Genomic DNA, 24,779 nt, shown 5'->3' with positions numbered 1-24,779 from the left:
TGTAGAAGTGAGATGGGCGAGGGGCTGAAGGGATGGGATTGCTGAGTTTGAGGGGAACGAGGGAATTTTAGCTTAAAACCGTGGGATGGATGGATCGTGGATGGGACTGGTAGTGGCGCGTGACACGACGTGCCCTTTGATTACTTAAGAATTGCTGAAACGTGGCAAGGTTTGTTTTGGGGTCCACATTCAGGTTTTAGTACTTCTGTGAATGGCTGAAAGATGGGGCCGGTTTCTCTTGTTACCCCCAGTCCAGTAGTGTTGTCGCATGACTAGTCAAAGGTTACCATGTAAGCAATCTCAAAATTGATTTCTGGTAGAAATTGTAGGCAAACTCCCCCGGCGGCATGACGTAATTCAACAGGACTTCTTTTTTTTTTTTTTTTTTTATATATATAAAAGTTTGGATGAGTTTAGTTTCGATAATTATCACGGCATTAGGATATGCCTCCAAAAACATTATTATTGTGAGTTCGACTCTAATCATTATCACGACAAAAACACATCTCAGAAAACAAATTCTTATATATCAACCTTCAATATATCGCATATAGGAGATTTTTATATATTATCCATTAACATATAGTTTATCTTAATAATAGGATTCGAACACATAATTTTTTATATAGAAGTGGCCTGATTTTATCAACTGAGCCAATATGTGTTAACACTTCTATGCATGATTTGGCTTGCCTTTCTCTTTCTATTTTCTTCTTTGTCAATGACTTGTTTCATCGAACGCATTTATTGCTTTTCTTTCTCCGTCTCGAGTCTTGACTCTACAGTGTTCTTTCCTTCATTATCTGGCCGAGTATCACTTGTTCCTGCAGCTTTCGACGAGCTCAACTGCAGATTAAAATGTAGATTAAATGTTTCCAAGACTTAATTGAGGTGATAGAGACAATAATTATATAAACTTTTGGAGCCGGGGGATTGGGTGGTACGGGAGTATAAGTAAAAGATTTCGGGTTCGACACTCCCCTCCATTTACATTAAAAAAAAAGTAGATGACTATTCTTTTTTCCCTGATAAAGTTTGAAGTCTTTCTCCACATAAAAAAAAGGGTCCTAATCAAATAGATATAAAAATCAATCTTCTACCAAACCTAAAATTTTAATCTTGATTAAATGCTAATTCATATTAAGTAGTTCTCCAATGTAGCTTTATGATTTCATTTATTTAAGCTAGTAGTTGATGACTTTCTACTAAGTCTGCTAAATAATAATGCTAAAACATCCAAGAAGTTAAAAATTAGAATAGAGTAGCTAGCTTGGTTGCCACTTAGTGCAGTAATACAGTATGTCTACCATGTAATTCGTGCCTCTTTTTTTTTTTTTTTTTACTCAATTATCTCATTTTATCAAAAATTTAGTACCAAGTATTAATCCATTTACATGAAAAATTGCATTGGTTAGTTTTAGTGGTTTTTGATGTGCAGAATTCATCATGATTTCCATCATCAACACATTTCATTCGATATTATTGAGGTTATCTATGTAGATAACACCAACTACTTCTCTTTTCATTTGGTTCCTTTTGCTGCTAAGCACATCAAACAGACTTTAAAAATATTATTGGTTCATCCCTTCTTTAATGGAATATCTTAAAGCCATGTTGACGCTGGATTCATTTTTTTCTGTGCTTCAAGAATCTTAACATTAATTAATTATGGCTTCATCAAATTAAATGTCAAGCACAGCAAAGCAGCTATGGGGTCATAGCTAATACACTAATAATATAGCCCCTCCACTAATTAAGAAGAAGAATGACACAAGATCCAAAAATGAGTCAAGTCGATGCATTGGCTTCTTCTTCTGCATCTATTGTTTCTACTGCCATGTTTTTTAATGATTGTGCTCTGTCTTTATTAGCTTAGCAGAATTTTGAGGACCATTTTGATTATTCTTCCCATCGCTAGCTGGAGCTCGGTTGATGAATTCAAAGGCACCAGACCTTCTCTGTAGTTTTATACGAACCCACATACTTTATGATCTCGACTTCAGCAATTGGGTCAGTCTGTAACTGTACTAAGACCGAATGCTCAGTAAGTAGCTTGTTAATTTATTATGAAGCAATAAATAAGAGAACACTGCTGTATTGGATAAGATTTATTTTTATGCTAATGGGTGTCTTATTTGGTGCATTTCTCTATGAAGTTATACTAATTTGGAGTCGTAATTAAACGTTAGTTCATCATTTTAACCTTGTCTTAGGTATACCCCATTTTATGTTACTGTCACCAGAACGTGGGTAGATGTCAGATGCATCAGAAAGGTACGAGGCCAGCTATCAATGTTTGAGTTATTATTTGATAATCCGCAATTAAATTTGATGTATTTAGATTTTAATACATTCAGACACGGGTGATAACTAAAAATTAAATATTTGAATTCATTGATTGACTAATTTCTAGGCAAAATTTACTTTCCAAAAATAAGTGATACACTTAGGGTGCATTTGATAAAACTAAAATCTGAAAACTGAAATATGAATCCATTAAATTATTAAATTGTTAAATATTAAATCAAATATATTTGAGTGTATATTCAATTTGAGTGTATATTAAATTGTATATCAGGTTCAATGATAAATGAATAATTTATCACTTATTTTTTAAAGCAAGTTTTATTTAGGAAATTCAATGCCACTTAATTAATTCAGATGTTTAATTTTTAGTTATCAAACGTGTTTAAACATATTAAGATCTGAATTTATTAAATTTAAGTGCTGAATTGGGTTATCAAACAAGACCTTAGTGTGGTATACATTCAAAAATATCAGATTTATTACTTAACAATCCAATAATTTAATGAATTCGGATTTCAATTTTCAAACTTCAATTTTAGCAAATGTCCCCTTAGACATACATTTATGTTTTTCTTTTCTTTTTCTTTATGGAATTTTTTAAGCAGCATTTATTGCATTTAATGGCAAATTTACATAGAGCATGATGGTCATTAATATTTGAAGAGACTAATAAATTCGATTACCAACATGAGTTGAGACATTTTTAAATCGAGATTTTGACCTCTGTGACATCAATGCCCGAGGCCCCGGACCACGAAGGTGTCAGCAGAATCATGGACTAGGATGGCAATTAGTTAGGAATACTTGCCATCAAAGTATAGCTGGAAATTAACTTATCAACTTGTCTTTTAAAAAAAAAAATGAAAGGTTTTAAATTTAAGATCTCTTACTTACAATCATTTTTCACCTTAACATCAAATCCAACTCTCCCCGCAACACTTGTTCTTAATGTTGATTGTTTGCCATGTAATTTTAGGTTAGTATTACTCATCAAAATAATGCCAAAGAATTTGACACTAAATAATACAGCTAACAGCAAAAAAAGGGACTTGTATATCCCATCAAGAAATAATTGCCAAGAATTCGAGCTTAACAATTAACGAATGAAAAAATGAATAACATTTAAGAATTGTGGGGTGGTCCAAGCTTGGATATTATGTGAAAAAAAAAAAAGAAAAAGAGAGAAAGGAATGTAATTTTTTTTTTGTCAAATTATAAATCTAATCCCAGAACAGTCCTCAAAAGCCGGCAACTCTTGAGGGTGTCCCAAGGACTTATAACCTAACCCAAACCCAACTCTTGAGAAAGGAATGTAATTGATAATTGTAAGTTTTGCTACTAGAGTTCATGTGCGAGATCTCGGATTACAGCAATAGACGGGTAGGCAGGTCTTGAGATTTGAGAACTGTTGGTTGCATTACGATCTGAAAAACTCCCCGCTCACGACTGACAAAGTGACAAGGCAATCAATCTCTTCGTGAAAGGATAGCCTGCAAATTAATTTCCTTGTTTGGGAATATCATGTATTTGTTCCTTGGAAATTAAACACTAATTAAAGCGATTTTGTTTGTAAACCTCGGTGTTACGTCCGTGTTGAATAGGCTTCTAACTATGCATGCATAAATTCTTTCACGTGACAGTCCGTTTAATAATTCAATTCAACATTTAAATTTAATAACATATTCAGATGCGTTAGATAATTAAAAATAAATTGGATTGAATTTTCTAATTAATTAAAACTTGCTCCAAAATATAAGGAATAAGCTATTCATTTATTATTTAATGTAATATACACTCAAATATATCAAATTTAGACCTGTTTGATGATACAATTCAGTACTTAAACTCAATAGGTTCAGATCTTAATATGTTCATATGCGTTTGACAACCAAAATTAGAACATTTGCATCAATTAAGTGATATTAAAGTTTTTAGGTAAAACTTGCTTCAAAAAAATAAGTGATAAACTATTCACTTATAATTTAACATGATATACATTCAAATATATCAAATTTAATACTTAACTATACATGAATTTAACGGATTCAGATTTCAGATTTCAATTTTATGAAACACACCCTTGGTGTTTTGTTTCTAAAATATTATACAAATTAAAAGAATACAAGTATTTAAAACTCCATTAGAGGTGAGAAATTACTCAAGGTTATACCTTTTTATTTTGTTTGGGTCCTAGTGTTAAACTTTTAGTAACTAGCCCCACAAAGCTTATTCTCATGTATATATCCTCGCCCCTTCTTCCTGACTTCTCTACTGTAGCTACAAAGTTTAGGGAACAATTTGGTGTGTGTATAAGATAAGTCTTGTTTCAGTCAATGAGAATGTTGGATCACTACAATTAACTGCCACAAAAGCCTGGTTTTGACGATATCATTCCCCAAATGTATATATATATATATATATATATATATATACACACACACACACACCGTAAGTAATAAAGGTAAAAGCCAAGGAGGAGGTTACAATTACTAACAGTACGTTTTAAGAACATTGCGACGTGATACTGTGACAGCAGGCATGAATTTTATTTCTTTATACATATATTTAAGAGAAAGCCAGCATTGATTTGATTGTAAAAGAAAACAAGATAATCAGTCTCAGCAGAAAACAATTGGAGGGCACAATAACACGACCGGAAGTGATGTTTATTCTTTTTAGCAGAACAACTGTACATCTTAAAGGGCACATCCAACTTTTCCAAACCCACTCGAATATTGTTTAGTTTTCTAGGAAAAGTTCAATAGTTTGAATAAAAATTGCGTTACAAGTTACAGCCGGGACAAAATTAAAGCTGGGATTTTAATAATGGAACTTCTCCCTAATTGTTTAGGCGAAAATGCAAGATATCATTTTCAAAAAGGAAAAAACAAATATGTGAAAAATTGTGCCTCTGCACTGCAGGCATATGGTGCCCAGATAAACATGGCGGTTCTTCTCCAACTAGAACATAGAAGCATGATGCCCACTACAGGTCTGCTGTTCCCATTTTAAAAGAGGAAGAAAGAGAAGAAGTCGGGGGGTGGGGCGGGGGTGGTGGTGGTGGTTGGGGAGAGACACCTGCAGACACTTTTCTTTGCAGAGATGTGTTTGGACGTAGATACCTAAGTTGAAGCTGATTGGATCATGTGAGATGGCACACTGATTTTTCATCTTCATTCTTATTATTAGAAGCACAGAAATTGATTAAGATTTATGAGGGAGTAAAAAGTAGAAAGATATCAAGAAAATGCGTGCGTTTGACTGAAAGAACGTTTTACAAGCAAACAATCACCTCTTTGTCAGGAAGATGCATGAGCCAATAATTTTTTTTTTTGTTTTAAAAAATTAATATACTTTTTGAATTTATTCTTCAATAGTTTTATAAATCTCTAGCATTCTTTTTGCGCATGTTCACAACCCCACTCTGTTTCATAGAATGTGCAAACCCCGGGTGTATTACGAAGAAGAGATGATCAATCGACACCGTGAACATGGTAAGGTAAGATGTATGTAAATATATGCAATGTTTTTAAACTCGTACGGGAGAATGAGTTGGAAGAGGGTTGGTTCGCGGTTTGACTAGTTCGACCACTTTAAGCCTTGTTCGGACCGTTATTTTTCAAAGAAAAATTGCTACGTTTTTCTTGAATACATTTTTCAATTGTCTTTTTACCTTATATATATCAAATCGTTACAGTAATTTTTCTATAAAAAATTTAGAAAAATGCAATCCAAACACAACCAAGATTATAATCTTGATTCAAAATTTTAACTTTTTTTAAAATTTATTTTAAAGATTAATCTTTCCTACACTCATAGTGTATATACTATCAGCGTTCAATGAACGATAACTATGCAAAGTTTGAATTTGAAATTCAATTTTTGCACACATATCATGAATCCAACGATGATAGTGTATACACCGTCAGTGTAGAAAAGATTTACTGTTATTTTAATGTTAAACAATGTGAATAAAGCTGAAACATTTATTCTAAAAATAAAAAAGTTAGTAACCCTAGTTTAATCGCTCGATTCTATTGGTTTTTATCTATTTAATTAAACTTTGGATCAACTATTGAATCAAATCGAAAATATGACTGGTTCACGATTCAACCGATCGAATCAATCGGCCAATCCGATTTTCAGAACACTGAATACGTGCCGAGGGGATGAATTTTATGTCACACGTTTCAGAAGAATAAAAATGAGGGATTGATTCACCAGAGTTATACAAGCTCTAAAAACCAGTAAGTTAAAAAAAGTTTGTTCAAGGCTTTGTTGTTTCTTCAATCTGTCTGACGCTTCATTCTCCAATCACTAAATTCTAACGTATATTATCTTCCATCCTTAATTACTGTTCTTTTGGGGGGGGGGGGGGGAAGGTAATTGTCGCAGATCTTCACATGTTCGAGGGTGAATGTTGATGCAGGACGGAGGTACACCATTTCATACCATGTTAGCTTACTACTTAGAGAACTTGCATTCTTAGTTGACATGTAACCAAATAGCTTTAAGTGGGGAAAAAAGCAAATAGTACTTGAAGAATAGAAATTTTGATCAAATCAAGCTGCTTTAGAAAATCCCGAAGAGATGCATTCAGAAAAATCCCAAAAAGAGAGAGAGAGAGGCTTGCTTAGAAGTGCAAATTACAAGTTTTTTTTTTCTTTTTTCATCCTCTCATCCCTCCCTACACTTTTTCTACCCCTAACTATTAAGCTCAGAATTTAATCTCTTAGGCCCCGTACAACTATGAACCACTAATGGTGGAATACTAAGGTACATTCAACAGTGACAATCGATCATTTTAGTCAATGCAGAAATACAATAGGTCTGGAATTAATAATAAATCTGTCAAAAAAAGACAAAATTCTTCAAAAAGAAAAGAAATATACAGAATATTAATTACGGAATAATAATGCAAAATAAATTGAGTCCATCTGTGAAAGGTGTCTGTCTGAGAATAGAAAAAAGACCCATGCAGCTTGCAGATTCGCAGGAACCCAACACTAAAAGGTTTCATAAAAGTACGCAGACAGCAGTACCAACAAAATTTACGTGTATTATATAAAACAGACGAGTATGGTCTATTCCTGGAAACTCGAAAAGATCGAATCATTGCTACAAAGTTTTTTTTTTTTTAAAGAGCGTTTCTTTCCTTCCTGCTGATGGGGAAATCAGTCTTTCCAACAAATTCTTTGGGTTCTAAAATTTAAAGTTTCCATGCCTCTCATGTACCAAATGCCATGATAGTGAACACATTTACGGGGCAGACGCAGAACTACAAAATTTAACCAAACTTGATATGCAACAGGATACCCCTGAATGATAGAATAAGAAAGTAAACTAGGTGGAACCAAAGGACTCCAACCATATATAGAACTGATTGATTTGCTTCCGACAATTAATTATGCAGTTCTAGTTAGGATATCCATTGCTTCTAGCCTCCTGCTTCAATCTAACTTCTCTGAGGTTTCTAGTTTGTATTGTGATTCTGTGAACAATGGTTTAGCAATAGGATTCAATTGTCAACAGCGGCTATTGCATCTGGGTTGGAATATATATTTTTACGTACTTCAACTTGATTTTACAATTGAACGATTTCCCAGTTTTTAGTTATTAGCTACCAAGTTGGTTCTAATACTGTGTAGTATGTATGCTTAGTCTACAAAACTAATCCTTTATCACCATCTAGTGCTGCTGCTGCTTAAAAATTATGGCCCAGTATGGAATATATAGGTTGGTGGGACAAGTTAAACTTAAATCATGCGTCCAATAGAGAATGAAAAAGGGTTGGATGGGGGGAAATAACGACCCGAAAAGATGGGACATGGAACTTGGGCAGCGGGGGAGCAGAAGAAGGTGCCGTACATGATGCTGACTGGGGACTTGAAAGTTGTCCTGAAAATGGAAGAATGGGTACTGCATTCAGAACAGAACTCTCTCTCTATCTATTGAGTCCTCTCTTTCAGAAAAATCATCATCAGAATTTGCTTACTTGCTTGCTACTCTCTCTCTATCTATTGAGTCCTTTTTAAGTTACTAACTCCCAGGACTACACTGCTGGCCATCTCTTTCAGCAAAACCCCCTCTGCCATCCTTTCCTTGTAGCAGTAGCAGTAGCATTTCATTCATTCACTTCACCTCCCCGGGGAAACAAACCAAGAAAGATGATGATAATTGGTTGGATTCCCAATGTTATGTTTGACTGCACTTGATCTCCTTTCAAACCCCCCTCTCCTACTCCCCAAAAAAACACTTCTCTCTGGGCAGTGTGCTGTGCTCACATGGGTACTTCCCATTTGTACCCCACCCAACATTGCTCTGCACCCGCCCTTACTCCCCCAGCTCACTCCTATAGATTCTTGGCTCGGGAGGGTGTCCCTTCAATTGGAGGGTCTTTGGAATTGCTTTTGCTTGCCTAGAATTTCATTAGACAACAAGAAGTTTGCGACAAGAAAGAGAATAGAATACCACAACTACCATCTCATCATTAAACTAGACATACATCCATTTTGGATAATCATGCTGAGTGATTAAGGTAGCACCCCCGCTTGGTCAAACACTATTGACAGCGTGCCTTTTACTGAGAAATAGGCTCCCGTGGGTGGTGCACAGGGGTAAAAGGTGGGGGAGGATGGTTTAGCAATAATCGCTCACAGATCGGCGGCCAAAATTTGGCAACTCGTAGGAGGGAAAAACAGAACGTAAAATTGAAATGATGGCATGTAATATTGACAAAATTTGAGATGTAGATGATAATTTAATATCCTATTAGTTACAATAGTATACAATTAATTTTCAGTAAACTATAATGTGTTTAGAAAATGATACATCATTTCTCCCTAACTAGAATTAGTTTACTTTGGCGGCGAGTGAAATGTGCCATGCATGAGATTTACGGGTTACATATTTCTTTGACCTCAATTCAACTTTTATTTTGTGAGAGAGAGTGAAATTTGAACCCCTTCCATTTCTCTTATTCTGGAGACTCGATATTGGCTCTGTTTGGATCCTATAGTTTTTCAAAAACTAATTTTTCAAATATTATAAAAATTTCTAAAAAGTAATTTAAATTTTTTTTAATGTTTAAAAAATATCTCAAAATACATTTTAAAAATTCTACTACTCTTAAATATTTCAAATTATTTTCTAAACATATCCCAAAATATACTCCAAAAACTCTGCTAAGGTTGTGTTTGGATTGCATTTTCCGTCATTTTTCATAGAAAAATTACTGTAGCGATTTGATATATGTGAGGAAAAAAGGTGATAAGGAAATGTGATCACGGAAAACGACAATATTTTTCGATGGAAACAAGCAATCCAAACAAGCCTTAATACTTTTACTATTTTGGAAAAAAAGAGTCGACAATGAAATTAAAGTCCACCGAGAAGGCCTTGCTCCAATTGTTGAAATTGAAACTCTCTCTTCTCTCTCTCCACTTCTTAAATCTCACCTTCCTCCTGCTAGAATTTTTTTAAAAAAAAAACATGAAATTAGAGACCAAACATACTTCAAAGATTTCGAAATGCATTTATAACTATTCGACCAAGTCGTTCGTACTAATTCAGTTCAGCGGCTTTGAGGTACAACTTTTGAGAGACTAATCATTACAGGAATTTGTTTGGTTGTTGGAAACTCAACCACAAATTCGAGATCTTTGGCTAATCTTAAATCACACAATCATGGAATACAGGATAGGAGAAAGATTTTTTTTCTAAAAATGGAAGAAAATAAATTGGTTATAATTTATTTTTTTATATTATGAGTATTGACATATGAGTATAACATAATATGTTTTGTCAGATATTTGATAAATTGACTTTTTTTAATAAAATTCTTCTCACCTTACCACCCAACCTAACCCTCTCCTTAAATGCGTTAACAATTCTTTATCATGTAAATCATTATATATTAATTTTTTTTAAATATTAAGCATATCTTCTTTAAAATTTTTAGTATATATATTTATTATTCTGTACCATAATATATAAATATATACAATATCATTTTGATTTGAAATATAATCCCGTGCATAGCACGGGTCAAAACACTAGTGTTTATAAAGTTACAAGCGCCTTGAACCTATTAAGCAAAAAATTGAGCGAATTAAACTAAAGGACGTCCACAATTCCACCCGTAACCGTCAACTTTTGCTTGGAGTCCAACTTCAGCACGGGCCTGTGGGCTATGGTTTCTCATTTCCCAATATGATAACCAGCTTTTATCTCAAACGTATAACCATTGAAATGGTTCTGGGCTGGTCCAGATTGTCTGGTACAAATTTGAGAAGTTCCAATGCACCCACCTACTGTCCAACGAGTTTTTGGATCTAAATCGTGTGAGACCTGCCGAATAATTGTTTACGGAACTTAATTGGAGGGTACAATGGAAAGTTCGACTAATTCAAACAATCATTCAATCAAATCCAGTTTTTTGAATGTGATTGTGCTAGTTTACCGCGTACTTGGAGGGTACAACGACACGACCGGAAATGATTTTATTCTTTTTAGTAGAGGTGGTAAAAAGTTCCAAGATCCAATGGGTTTTCATGCCCAAATTTAATTTGAGCGGGATGGATATGTAAAATATGAGAGTGTGCTTAATTGAGAATATATCCAATAATATTCATTTAAAAGACAGGTCTAACTGGGACTCCACGGGTCTTTCTTTCTCTGAAGACCTAAAAAGATTAATTTTTCTAGATGCCAATAACCACCCAACAATTTTGAGACATTTGATTAGCAAAGTTCGTTACATCCAAATTGAACTTGAGAAAGCAAATTTATTTTCAAATCTCATGAAATTTGGTCCTCGAAAACTGAATTTAGAAAAAAAAAATCAATTGACATAGGTTTTATCATGTGGTTTTTCTACCGTGCAAAAAAATTAGAACTAATCAACTTCATCGTCATCTGGACTGTACAAATATGTATAAGATCGTCTATTAGAGGAAACATGGGTAGCATTTAGTCATAGGAAGTAAACATTTGGACAGGTACACAACTAAATCATCAAACATTTGAGGAGAATCCATGACTTTGATGGTTGATACTTTTGCCAAGTTAAACAAACTTACTGAATGATATTGAAAAAAGGTAACTGAGGCATTTGGCTTTAGAAAAAATAGTTTAAAAAAATAAAATGGAATTATTGGGTATTTGGTCTGCATTAAAATGGGTCCAACCCATATTGGTCCCATGATTAAAGCCGTCCGCAAATGGGTTGATGAAATCAACTGGGTCTGAGAGCCCATAAACTTGAAGTTTCTTGGGCTTTCTGGATAATCCGTATATCAGATCCCCAAATTAATTCTCCAATTTATTGATGAATCTGGCAACAGATTCAGCCAGGTGGTCTCTACCGTAGGTGCTTGACACCAAGGGTCTGTTTGTTTCAATGTATAATATTTTCCCTAAGAAAACATTTTCAATGAAAATTCTTTCCTGAAAAATATCTAATTTTCCCTTCATTTTCTGGGGTTTGGTGCAATTCTAAGAAAATGTTCTAAAAAAATTAAAATCCTCCAACGATAATATCGTTCCCGGATTTCTCTTTTGATAATTGCTACTACTAATTATTATTATCTCAACCCACCTCATCAGCCACCACAAACTATCCCCAATCCAAATCCTTTCAAGTCTCAAAAAATAAATCAAAGACCAGAACCAGGAATTCACAATCTCCCCAAGCCAGTTGAGTGTCATTGTAATAAAAAGTTTAAATTATATGTCTACAGCTGATTGAACCATTATAAGAAATTAGCAATTGAAATTTGATGTTTATTGTACTAACTCTTCTTCTAAAAATGTTCCTCCTGCCTCCATTGGCTTCACATTTTTTCCTTTCTTCAAAATTTCTCAATGCAAGCCCAATCTAGATCTAGAGTTGTATAATCCATAAATGTGTTTATGTGGCACAAGATTACGGGAACAGTAGAGAGGAACATGAGAAAGAGGAGAGCTCGAAGAGGTGCAAAGTTGTGGGATTTGTAGAAGCAAGTGCAGGAGCATAGCTCTTGATTTGATCTCTGTGGTATAGTTCTTGATGGCTTTGTACAATAGCCAAGTGCCGAGGAAACTGATAAGTCACGATAGTTGTCGGAAATTAACTTCCGTATCTTAATTCCAGAAATCATTTTACACCAAGTTATGTAAAAGATTTTATACCAGAAAAAATTTTCCTGACCTCTTTTGCAGCAAAACACTAGAAATTGAAGAAAATATTTTATGAAAAAGATTTTCAGTCCAAACAAACAGACCCCAAATGTAGCCAATTGCTTGCGGGTTTCAAACCCAAATTTATATTCAATCCGGGCCTGTTTGGCACCCTAATTTTTTATCAATGACTCTGTTGGATTAGCTGTTTTTGGGTTTGTTTTTCAAAAACACCACTGTAGCATTTTGAATTTGAAAAACAAGTCCGTTTGGATTAGTTGTTTTTGGGGTTATTTTTCAAAAACTATATGAAAAACTTTTACTGTAGATTTTTTTGGATTATTTTTAGAAGTATTTTTGAAACATATTTTTGAGTATTTTTAGAATATTATAATTTTTATATTTTTATATAAATATACATTTATGCATTTATAATACATTTATATTTACAAATGTATAGATGTATATTATTATAAATGAATATTATATAAATGTATAAATGTATAAATTATAAATTTTATATTTTTATACAAATATGCATTTATGCATTTATAATACATTTATAGATATTTATAAATAAATATATTTATATATTCATATAAAAATATATAAATGTATTCTATTATATATAATACATAATATAAATATATTTATAAATGTATAAGTGTATATTATTATAAATGCATAAATTATAAATGAATATTATAAATTATAAGTGTATATTATTATAAATGTATAAATTAATATATTATAAATATATATTAATATTATGTAGAAATGTATTTATATAATTAATATAAATGTATATAAGTATTGGTATTATGTATAAATGTAAAATTAATATTATGTATATTAATATAAATGTATAAATGTATTATATTATATATAATACATAATATAAATGTATATTTAAATGTATAAGTGTATATTATTAAAAATGTATAAATTAAAAATGAATATTATATAAATGTATAAATTAATAAATTATAAATATATATTAATATTATGTAGAAATGTATTAATATAATTAATATAAATATATACATGTATTAATATTATGTATAAATGTAAAATTAATATTATGTATATTAATATAAATGTATAAATGCATCATATTATATATTATACATAATATAAATGTATATTATAAATACACATAAATATTTATATATTATGAATAAATGTATAATATATTATATATTACATTATATATAATTTATATAACATATAATATTTATGTAAATATATTATAAATATATAAAAATATATTATAAATAAAATAAAATATTTATAATATGTATGTATAAATATATAATATTAGAAATGTATAATATATATAATATACATTATTATTAATATAATTTATGTATAATATACATAATTGAAATATACATATTAATATATATTAATATATATTATAAAACAAAATTGAATAAATATATATATAAATTTATATATAAATAAATGTATTTATATAAATATATAATATTTATTTCAATTGATATAATATATATAATATTATACATAATTGAAATAAATAGATTTATATTAATATAATATATATATATATAATATACATAATTGAAATATACATATTAAAATATATTAAAATATAATTGAAATATACATATTAAAATACATAATTAAAATATACAAATTGAAATATACTTATTAAAATATACAAATTAAATATACATAATTGAAATATATTTGGAGTTGTTTTTGATATATTGTTTGATATGGTGTTTTTGAAGTTGTTTTTGAAATACACATTACTGTAGCATTTGGAATGTGAAAAACAGTTTTTCAAAAACAAGTGCAAAAACACTCAATCCAAACGCAGTCCAAGTTTTTTAGCTACTAGTTTTTTAACAACTTTTGCTACAGGAATCCCAAAAAACTTCCCAAAGTTTTTTATCTAAACACTTCAAAAATCTATACACAAAAAATTTTTCAAAAACTTTTCTTCCTCCCTCACCCAACCCATCACACCAGCCACTACCTCCACCATCTCTCCCGATGCTGGTCACCTATTCCCGCACCGGTAATCTCAAAAAATTTTTTTGATTCCCTCACCTTCACCCCCCTCTCCTCCCCTCTTCCTCTCTCCTTCCCCCGCCACCCTCCCCCTTCTGCTAGGTGCAATTTGGTCGCGCGGGGAGGGGGCTGCAATCTAGTCGTGGTCTGGTCCTAGATCGTAGAGCAGAGAGAGGGAGGGTGGCGAAGGAGGGAGAAGGGAAGAGAGGAAGGGAGGGAGGGAGAGAAAAAGCAAAAAAAAAAAATAATGCACAGCTGCCGGCCTTCCTCGGGCGTTGGAGTGCGAGGGAGAAGGGAGAGGAGAGGGAGAAGGGAGAGGAAAGGGAGAGGGAAGAGGGGAGGAAAGGGGGAGAGTGGGCAGAGGGGTGGCGGGGGAGGGAGAGAAAGGGGTGGTGGGCCTATGGAGGTGGTGGGTAGAGGGGAGAGGAAAGGAATGGTGGAAAAGTTTGGAGTGGCGAGGGAGAGAGGAGGAAAGGGGTGGCACGGGAGGGAGAGGGAGGGGGGGAGAGGAGAAAATCAAAAAAAAAAAAAAAGAAGAACAGAGGTGGTACTGGCGGAGGTGCCGGAGGTGGGAGGCAGAGGAGAGGTAACAGGGAAGGGGGAGGGGGAAAGAAGAAGAAGAAGAAGAGGAGAGGAAAGAAAAAAAAAAAGAAAAGAAAGAAAAAAAAAGAGAAAGAGAAAGAGAAAAAGAAAGAAAAAAAAAGTTTTTCACCGTACAAAAACTTATACAAAATTTTTCACATTGTAAAAATTTCTACAAAATTTTTTCAAAAACTTCTATAGTGCACTACAGTAAAGTTTTAGACAAACTCTCACAAAACTCAAGTTCCAAACAGACCCCAATAAAATCAACCACAACCCACCATCTTTAAACCCTCGTCTGGTGTTGCTTTCAAGCAAATCACTTGTCAAACATGGCAACAAAACAATCTTTGACGAAGACAACTATTTAATTAGACAGATGAATTGTCTCAAGTGTAATAGCCATGTGATAACAACATGTCATTACTGATATCAAAAACGTTGAAAATTTGTTCCGTGTAGCTATAATTGGATGGTATACGAAAGCGATTTTCTTTCTTTCTTTCTTTTTTTAATTGGTAGAATTGAAGACTATTATCAAAATCTTGATACGGGTAGCAAAAATTTTGACACGGTTCACCACATTGTACCTGTGATTAATACAAAATGCATCCTAAAGTACAAAAAATAGAAACTAAAAGAATAGCGAAATTGTCTTTTAATGTACAAAAAATACACAACATAATTTGCTAAATTTCTTCGACCTCATATATGCCCCCAATCTCATTCAAAATTCTACTTTACACCCAAAAAATGTTTTAAAAAATTAAAAAAAAGTATACTTATCAAGAAGTATTGGGTGATTTATGTGTCACGTCGTACATTACATTGATATTAGTTACTCACTTCTGAGCAATGATAATAAATCATTCTTCATGTAATAATTACTGAACAAAATAAAACTCACTATTATGTTTTTTGTACTAATAATAAATGATTAACACTAATACAATACGTGTGGTGGTTGGCATATTGTCAACTCATGCACATGATAGATACAACTAATGTATTCTTTGCCGTAATGTGTTCAGTCGGAGTAAGTACCCATTTTTATTTTTACTAAAAGGCGAAGCAAGAATTGGCTACCGGAAGTAGAAACTGGAGAGCAAAGCAAGAACTGTTTCCAGTAGATTCCAGTACCACCGAGTGAGCCATCGAGTTGCGTGGCTGACTCAGGACCAACAGCGAAGAGCACGTCACGTGCTCCTATCACGTGGCAGCTTTCCAACATCACGATTCAACGACCTCTTGAACAACTGGCCCTAAGTGGTGGCATATGGAACCGGCGTTCATAGTTGAACTACTATTCTTTTCGATGTTGAGTTTGAGTTTGGGTTGGATTCGGTAAGAATTCATTTGTCATTTAATCAAATTACATTTGAATGGTATTTTATATTCAATAAATTTCATAAAACATTTATTTAAATTCGATTCAATAAACAAATAAATCAAAAATTTAAATTCATTAAAATAATTAAACAAAATTTAAACACTAGAATATTTGGTTTAATTAATTTTGTTTCCATTCCTACCGAGCGTTCCACAACATCATCGGACCTTATCCCACCCGTCTCTAAGCAACGGTCCCGGTCTCTCCACGTCACCACAGCCATTTCTCCCCACACGATCGCCAGACCCCGAATATTCCAAACTAGCCAACGTGAATAATTCCATCGCTCCTCGCCGCAGCTTTTCCATTTTGCACCGTCTCGCAATTTGTCCTACTCGTTTTTAAAGTTATTACTACTTGTTACCCCTTTAGTTTAAAATTGTGTACTTTCAACCTGACAAAACACATCCGAAATTTGACATTTTCGTCTCAAGTTCCATTTTTTTTCAGCTTACACTTCCTTCTAATAACTCGTGGACCATAAATTAGAAGACAAACTAAACTAGCCAATAATTGAATCAAACTCTATGCGATAAAAGCTCATTTTAATTTAAATCTATTAACTGACTAATTAAAACATGAATAGCATTTTGTGTTCGATAAAATTTCAAATTTGACTTGAATTTAGCTCGATTCCTATAAAATATGAAATCTACATGTATAAAATTAGAGTTATTTAAGTTTGAGAGCCGAATTTGATTTATTAAAAACTTGTTTAAGCCAAAAGTGATATGTGAATGAGTTAAAATTGAACACAATTTTAATTTTGATTAAACAAATAAACATTCTTGAATACTGTAATGTGCCAAAATAATGAGAGACTGATTGATGCTTTATCAAATACCTACTCTAGTTTGTGGCAGTAAATAATTATCAACACGTGCGTATATGTTTCAAATGAAAATATATCCTTTCAAATGTCGTATGAGATAATTTGTAGACATGAGGCCCATTTGTGCAATTTTCCATCTCCATTTTCCCCTAACGGGAAAAGTAAATATTAATAAGTCTTTTTTTTTCCCTCGGTGTTTAACTTCTTCTATAAAACCAGTGTACCCTCGTTCAACACGCCTCTCTCTTCTTCCTTAAAAATCATCTGAAAAAGAAAAACAACGTCAGAATCCCTCCCTTCAAAATCCTCCAACCTTTTCATCTCCGAGAAATTTTTCATGGATACGTTGTTCCTCGAATTAATAAAGTTGAAGAAGTTGAATCATCTGGCCAGCAGTTCCTTTCCTGTTTCTAATTCTCAATCTCAGCCATCCGATCTTTCTGTTTCAATAGCTTTCCACCGTCCAATTCCAACTAGTCAATCTTGTTGTGCTTTTTGCTTCTGACGCTACTTAATTAGGAGCTCTCATCAATCATCGCCACCATGGGCAGACGTATGTTCTTCAATTTTTTTTTTTAAATTTATTCGTTTATTCTGTCTTTTTAGTTTTTTCTTTTCTGGGTGTTACTTGAATTGTTTTTACCGGTGGGATAGTTTCTGATTTTGGCAACTTGTCATTGTGAGATTTTATGAAATAATCAGGCAAATATATGATCATTTTTCTTTATTTTTGCTATCTTGGGTGGAAAGACCTATGCTAGTTCTGTATGTGCCCCAGATAAAACTTACCTCTTTAATTTCAATCTTTAGTTTGCAACTTCTTAAAGTTAGATTAATCAAGTGATACCCTATCTTGGTTGATTTTTTTCGTAATATTTACTTGAAATCTTATTCAATTCTGTTACAGATAATAGCTGCAGGTCCAATAGGGCTGCTGAAGTTCATTGAATTGTGTTTTTTTTTTTTTTTTTTTTTCTGAAATTGTTTGTTGTTTATTGGTGCATTTTGTTCATGGGGTAATGTCTGTTGCTGGGAAGTCTGTTGCCATAATTTTGCTTGTAGGATAATAAATGTCACCACTTTACTAACTAATTGCCTGTTTTGGTTGATGCAATTTCCTGTGTTATGTGCTATTAGATTGCCCAAGTTGGCAATTTTTTTGCTTTGATATAGGGTTGTTTGTAAATTGACATTGATATTGAAGGTGATTATGTGGGTTTGAAATTGTAGGGAGTTCACAAAAGAAGAATGCAGCTATGCTGGATAGTGATGATACTGATAGTGTTAGCTCCTCATCTACTGTCCGTTCCGATTCTATGGTTGTTTCAGGTTCTGAGGATGTTCAATTTGATAGGGAGACTTTTCTTGATCAATGTTTAGATGATCTTTATGAGAAAAGGTACTGGCTTTCAAACTAATCATACAGATTTTCATTAACGCTGTGCACTTCCTAGAGTTTGGACATTGCGACATGTTGGCTTGTGGTGACTTTCCATTTTATATGATGTCTGAGATTTGCAATTATGGTATGTCTACAGGGGGTCTACAAGGGAGAAAGCATTGGCAGCTATTATAGAGTCTTTTAATAGCAATTTACAGCATGAGTTTGTGGAAAAGAAGTAAGGCTTTTCTTAATTTGTTTGGCTATTACTGGGTTTTTTTTTTTAACTTTTGGGAACTATGGTACTCTATTGTATGCATCTATCAATTGGGCGTGGTTTAATTGTTGCCATTTTATAATTTTGTTAAGATATAGGGATTTGATATACTGATGTTTTATGACTTTTTGCTGGTGCTTTAACATATTTCAAAGAATATGTATGATGTTTTATTTGAAAAGAGATGTGGTTTTCGTGAATTTTGCTTTCTCTTGGACACATGATCAGAAACTGCTTCTACATTGTTTCTAACTCCAAATGCTAGAATCTTATCTTACAATGGGGATGGGAATATGGGGAAGAGACCTTTTTTGTGTGGTTTTATATTTTTCAGTTCACGATTTTGGATGTTGTACGTTTGTTCAAGTGGCATTCATATATTTTTCAAATTCTCATAGTTATATTGCTTTCCAGGTTTGCTACACTATTGCATCAGTGCATAGGTTCCATCAAGCGTGGTTCTGCTAAAGAGGTTGCTTTGGCTGCTCACACTATCGGTAATCCTTGAGCTAATCATCAGTTAAATTGCTCTTATGTCTCATCTGCTTATTATTGAACTTCTGTCGTTCTCTGTAGGACTTTTGGCTTTGACTGCTGGACCTGGAGACAAATCGCAAGAAATACTGGAAGACTCAATCTCTCCTATTTCTGAGGCCCTCAGATCTCGAAGTGAAGTATCTAAGATGTCTTCGGTCTGTATATTGATGGACAATATTATTTGGACTTGGGATTCTTAAGTTTAATTTTTTTGCTGTTAAAGCTGATTGTTTTTATGGACCTTTGCTGATTCTAGTTATTGGAGTGTCTGGCAATCATCACTTTTGTTGGTGCTGAAGAGCCAGAGCAAACGGAAAAATCAATGCAAATAATGTGGCAAGTGGCTCATCCAAAACTGGGTCCCAATGTATGTATGCGTAAACTTTCCTATTCTGTTTAAAGTGGGATTCATCTTTTTACCTACTTTATGTTTCCCTGCTCTGCACATACCTATAAATTGGGCATGAATGTGCATATATTCATTATCAATTATAGTTTGGTAATAAACTTCTGGTTTGCTATTATATGCTGACATGTAGAGATTTTTTTTACCTGGTGTTGTAGGTATAGAATGTTTTTATTTAGTGCTGTAGATCTAATGCTTATTCTTATTTGGTTTCTTTACCGTTCAGGTCAAAGCAGGTAGACCTTCGCCAGCTATGATAACCACAGTAGTGTCTGCTTGGTCGTTCCTGCTTACAACTGTGGATGGTTGGACGCTTAACCAAAAAAGTTGGCAAGAGTAAACCTCCTCCTCCTTTCAGTATTATATTTATATTCTGGAGTAATTTTAGTGAGTGTTGCAGGTAGAAGAAATTATCTTCATTTTCTTGATTATGCAGGTCAATTTACTACTTTTCTACTTTACTGGAAAAGGACGAGAGATCTGTGCGCATTGCAGCTGGTGAAGCTCTTGCTTTAATTTTTGAGGTGGGGAGGTTGGAGAAGTTTGCGGGTGAATCTAAGGGATCCAGTGATGGCTCTAACAGTGAAGCAGACACATCTCGGGAGCTGGTGCATATTCAGGGTCTGAGGGGTAAAATCTTAAACCAAGTGAGGAATCTTTCAACAGAGGCTGGTGGCAAAGGTTCTGCAAAGAAAGATCTCAATAGCCAAAGAAATACATTTCGCGATATCTTGGAATTTCTCGAGGTGATCTATCTTTTATCTTTGTTTACTTCTGTGGTGGTGATAGTTATCCATCCTAAGGATTAAAAACTCATTTGATGCTATTCTTTAAATGCTAATCAGGGTGGATATAGTCCAGAAACTTCAATGAAGGTTGCTGGAGAGTCTTTGAACACAACTTCGTGGGCTCAATTGATCCAGGTTCACCCTGCTCTTTCTTTTTGGAATGTCAGACCTGCAAGCTTTGTCAAAGCTGACTGTTCTTTTGTTTTGACAGTTGAATTTTTTAAAGCGTTTTCTTGGGGGAGGATTTGTGAAGCATATGCAGGTTTTTTTTTTAAAATTTAATTTGATCCCTTAACTCATTTTTTGCCTCAGAAATAATTGGGCCATATAAATATTTTGTTCTTGATAGATGTTTATTGGGTTTCCTAAAATTTGGTCGTTGTTGTCCAAATAGGAAAATGAATTTCTTCATGACGTTATTGGTTTCAACCCAAAGAAGAAATTCATGTCAGCTGCTGAGCATCGTTTATCTGCCAGTGAAAAGGTGACAATTTTCTGCCACTTTTATTTTGGTATAGATGTTTGCTTTCTAGATCTACTACTATTGTCTCTAAGAGTATCAGATTGAGTGAGTAACCTTAAATTATTCATCTATTTTCAGAAGAGTGGTTTGGGTCATATATCTAATCAATTTTATTGATTAATTTGTACTGTATTTGAATTGCCATGATGAATCTGCTACTTATCACTGAACGGGAATAGAGATGCTGGGTTTGCTTGCTTTTCGCTACCTCTTTCATTACCTCCCGTCTATTGGGTGCGTGGGTGCCTGGGGCTCATTAGATATTCAGGCACACGTCTCTGTCCTGTGGTATTGTGATTAACTGTGGTTTATTTTGTCCTTCCTCAGAGGCTATACAGATCACCAAATTCCGGTCTTAATAAGGCAAGGACTCAGCTGCTGAACAAACAGAGGATGATATCCCAGGTAATACAGAAACTTCTTATCTGATTTGTTAATCATGGAAGCCACCGTTGTGTTGTTTTATAGTGTGTGAATAACATGGTATTGGTATTGGATCATTGGCGCGTTACTTTGGTACAATGTAATCTGTTTAAAATTTTGGTGCTTTGTGTTGGTAAATGTGTCATTTGAGGGAAACTTCTTTGCAGAAACACATTATAATTCGTTTCTGGTAAATTTGGCATCTTAATACGGCTATAGTTGGTTTGTATTTTGACATCGTTATGCTCGTATGCAGGACAAGAACACCGGGCACTATGCTGTGTGTTTCAACGAGATGGCTTGAGATTCAGTAAATCATTGAAATTACATATGGCCAGCTTCCCGTTGTATTCCGTTCATTGTTTTAGTAGTAATCACACAGCGTGCTAGTTTCCCATACTGGGATGTGTGTTATTCTTTGTACTAATTAAATGAATAAGGTTTTAATGTAGTAGAATGTTGGGCATAACTGCATTTGATAAACTGTTTACTGGGATGAACTATTTTGTCTCCCAAAGACAGAAGTTGCAGTGAAAGTGCAAGTCTCAGCATTTTGACAGTGCAAATATCCATGATGTTGTGCTCGTTTGATCTCCTTGCTCGTATTGCCGCATGATCCCTGTTTCACGATTCTAGTATATCAAGTAGTAGATTGTCGGGATACAAAATAGATCAGGTTACATTTTGGCCGGTGGGAGGGAAAATATGCAAGCCTCAGCCGGCAGAAAAGCAAAAGCATAAATCACCGGAGATTAGGTGTATGGGGCAAAGCATCCTTTGTCTTTAGATACGGATGCTTACAGCATTAGTTACCAAAGAGATTGAAAGTCAATTGCCAAAGTACCTCTTTAGGGAGGACGTATAATCCACTTTGCCCTCTTCATTGTTTGATTAGATCGATTCACGCTTCCAAAGTTTCAAATTTTATAGTGCGAGACAATCAACCTCGCAACCTTACATTGAATACAATTAATTGTCGTCGTCTGATGAGTAAATATTTCAAGGGAAGAATTAATTGTGTCTCAATTTGTGAAAAAGGTCTACACATAATAATAAGATCATCATTGTCCGCAAGCCATCGCTAAGAGGGCATGTTTGTCGTTCGATATGTATGGATGCGCGTGGCCATACCTTTCTTCCCGAATTATCATTTCATTTAGGTCGTTTCATCGAATCTTACAGCGTCTCCAATTGCGTGGAATAAGCGGTGTAATGTCTAACGGTTTAAGGATTGGTTACATGGTCATCAATTGTGGAGTTATCAAAATAACTCCAAATATACAAAAAATATATTAATGTATATATTTATATATAAATATTATATATTAAAAAATATATAAATATATAATATTTATATATTAAAGAAAATATGTTTTCTTTAATATATTAAATATGGAGTTATATATTAAAGAAAACATATTTTCTTTAATATATAAATATTATATATTTATATATTTTTAATATACATTAATATATTTTTTGTATATTTGGAGTAATTTTGATATATTATTTGGATATTGTATTTTTGGAGTTTTTTTCGTATATTACTGTAGCATTGTAAATGAAAAAATTATTTTTCAAAAAATGCTGAATCCAAACAAATCCCTAAAAAAATTGTAAGCTAATTAAGGGAAGACATATAAATGTGTAGGAATTAATCACCAGTAAAAGAATAATGCAAAGTCTTTCTTGCTCTCCTCAGCAGCTAATGCACAACAACGCAATGTATTGCAAGTTTGCAACTAACACAGGCCCCTAAGCTTTTTTTTTTTTTTTTTACCGCCTGCCCCAGCCGTGCCCAGTCAGCACGGCTGGGGACAGGCTCATTTAAAAAAAAATGGTGGGCCGCTGACCCACTGACATGTTTGCAGAGTTTATGAAAATTCATTCTGCTGCCGTGCTGACTCAGCACGGCCGGTATAGAATTAGAAATAGACCGTGTCAGAGATACATTTGTGCGATATTTTTTTTTGGCATATATTCTAAGCAATTAGCCGTTACATGGCCATCCATTGTGGATGTGTAATACCTATTATACGCACCATTCTGATGATGCGTGTAATGGGTGGGCCATCCATTATAAAATTTAGCCGTGTTCATTTTTTTGCAATTGTGGAGTCCATTTGCAACGTTCATTTTTTCCAACAGCCATAATTTAATTCTCTATATAAATACACAACACACTTTTTTTTTTCATATCCCACTATTCTACTCTATTATTTCTTTTACTCTCTCACTCATTTTCCTCAACCTTTGTGCACAATTTTTTAAAATTTCAATATTTTGTGATTATGGATGAAAATTTTAGTAGTTTTACAATTATGTTAAATGCTCCAAATATAAAAAATTAATAATATTATTTTTAGAAAATAAAAAATTCAAAAGGTAAAAAATTTAATGAAATTTAATACTTTATTTTTTAAAAATAACAAAATTATTTTTAAAAATTACTTTATTTATTTATAGGATATGAGTTATGCATTATTAAAATAAATATTTGATTTAATAGTGGACCCATACTATTATACCTTGTGAAGTGTAATATATTATGAGTGAAAATGTAATAAAAAAGGAAAAGGTGAAATACTGACGTGGCATGTGGATTACATTCTAAGGGCAGCTCCAATAGGGGTGTAATACACCCCCATTACACCACTCCATGACACGGCTCCCCATTGGAGCCGTGTCATGGAGATTACACGCATCACATGTATGATGCGTGTAATTCTCAAAATGTGGGCCTATGGCAACGGTAAAATTCCAGCATTTCCAACGATTCGAAGGCAATGACAATGAAAACTAGTATTCATTTTGTTATTATTTGTATTTTATTTGATTTAACTTATGTAATATTATGTTATGGAGTTCAACTAATTACATTCCGAATTATTAATTAAGTATGGATTATTATGATATCTTCGCATTTGAAGTATCAAATATTTGTTTAATTTCCTACATAATTATTTTTTAAAAAATAACAATATATTATTTTTGAAACATAGAAAAAGATGTATTATTCAAACTTAAAAATTAATAATATCATTTTTAGAAAATAAAAAAATTCAAAATGTACAAAATTTAACGAAAGTTAGTACTTTATTTTTTAAAAATAACAAAATTAGTTTTAAAAATTACTTT

At 33.2% G+C, this 24,779-nt stretch overlaps 1 protein-coding gene across 1 annotated transcript; it reads left to right on the top strand.

Annotated features, from left to right (window-relative positions):
* The first annotated feature begins 17,547 nt into the window (after window positions 1–17,547).
* On the top strand, window positions 17,548–22,207 carry LOC113712493 (uncharacterized). Its single transcript, XM_027235949.2, has 13 exons — window positions 17,548–17,859; window positions 18,537–18,705; window positions 18,845–18,925; window positions 19,379–19,461; window positions 19,541–19,656; window positions 19,758–19,868; window positions 20,134–20,243; window positions 20,344–20,653; window positions 20,753–20,830; window positions 20,907–20,957; window positions 21,090–21,179; window positions 21,546–21,623; window positions 21,898–22,207. Exons 1-13 carry the CDS (start codon window positions 17,850–17,852, stop codon window positions 21,943–21,945), a joined length of 1,335 nt encoding a protein of 444 aa, XP_027091750.1. The 5' UTR covers window positions 17,548–17,849; the 3' UTR covers window positions 21,946–22,207.
* Window positions 22,208–24,779: the final 2,572 nt, after the last annotated feature.

This window comes from Coffea arabica, chromosome 10e (assembly GCF_036785885.1).
Source record: "Coffea arabica cultivar ET-39 chromosome 10e, Coffea Arabica ET-39 HiFi, whole genome shotgun sequence".
In the NCBI taxonomy this organism is placed as follows: domain Eukaryota; kingdom Viridiplantae; phylum Streptophyta; class Magnoliopsida; order Gentianales; family Rubiaceae; genus Coffea; species Coffea arabica.
The sequence above is the reverse complement of the archived record's forward strand: the minus strand, read 5'-3'. Positions and strand labels throughout refer to the sequence as shown.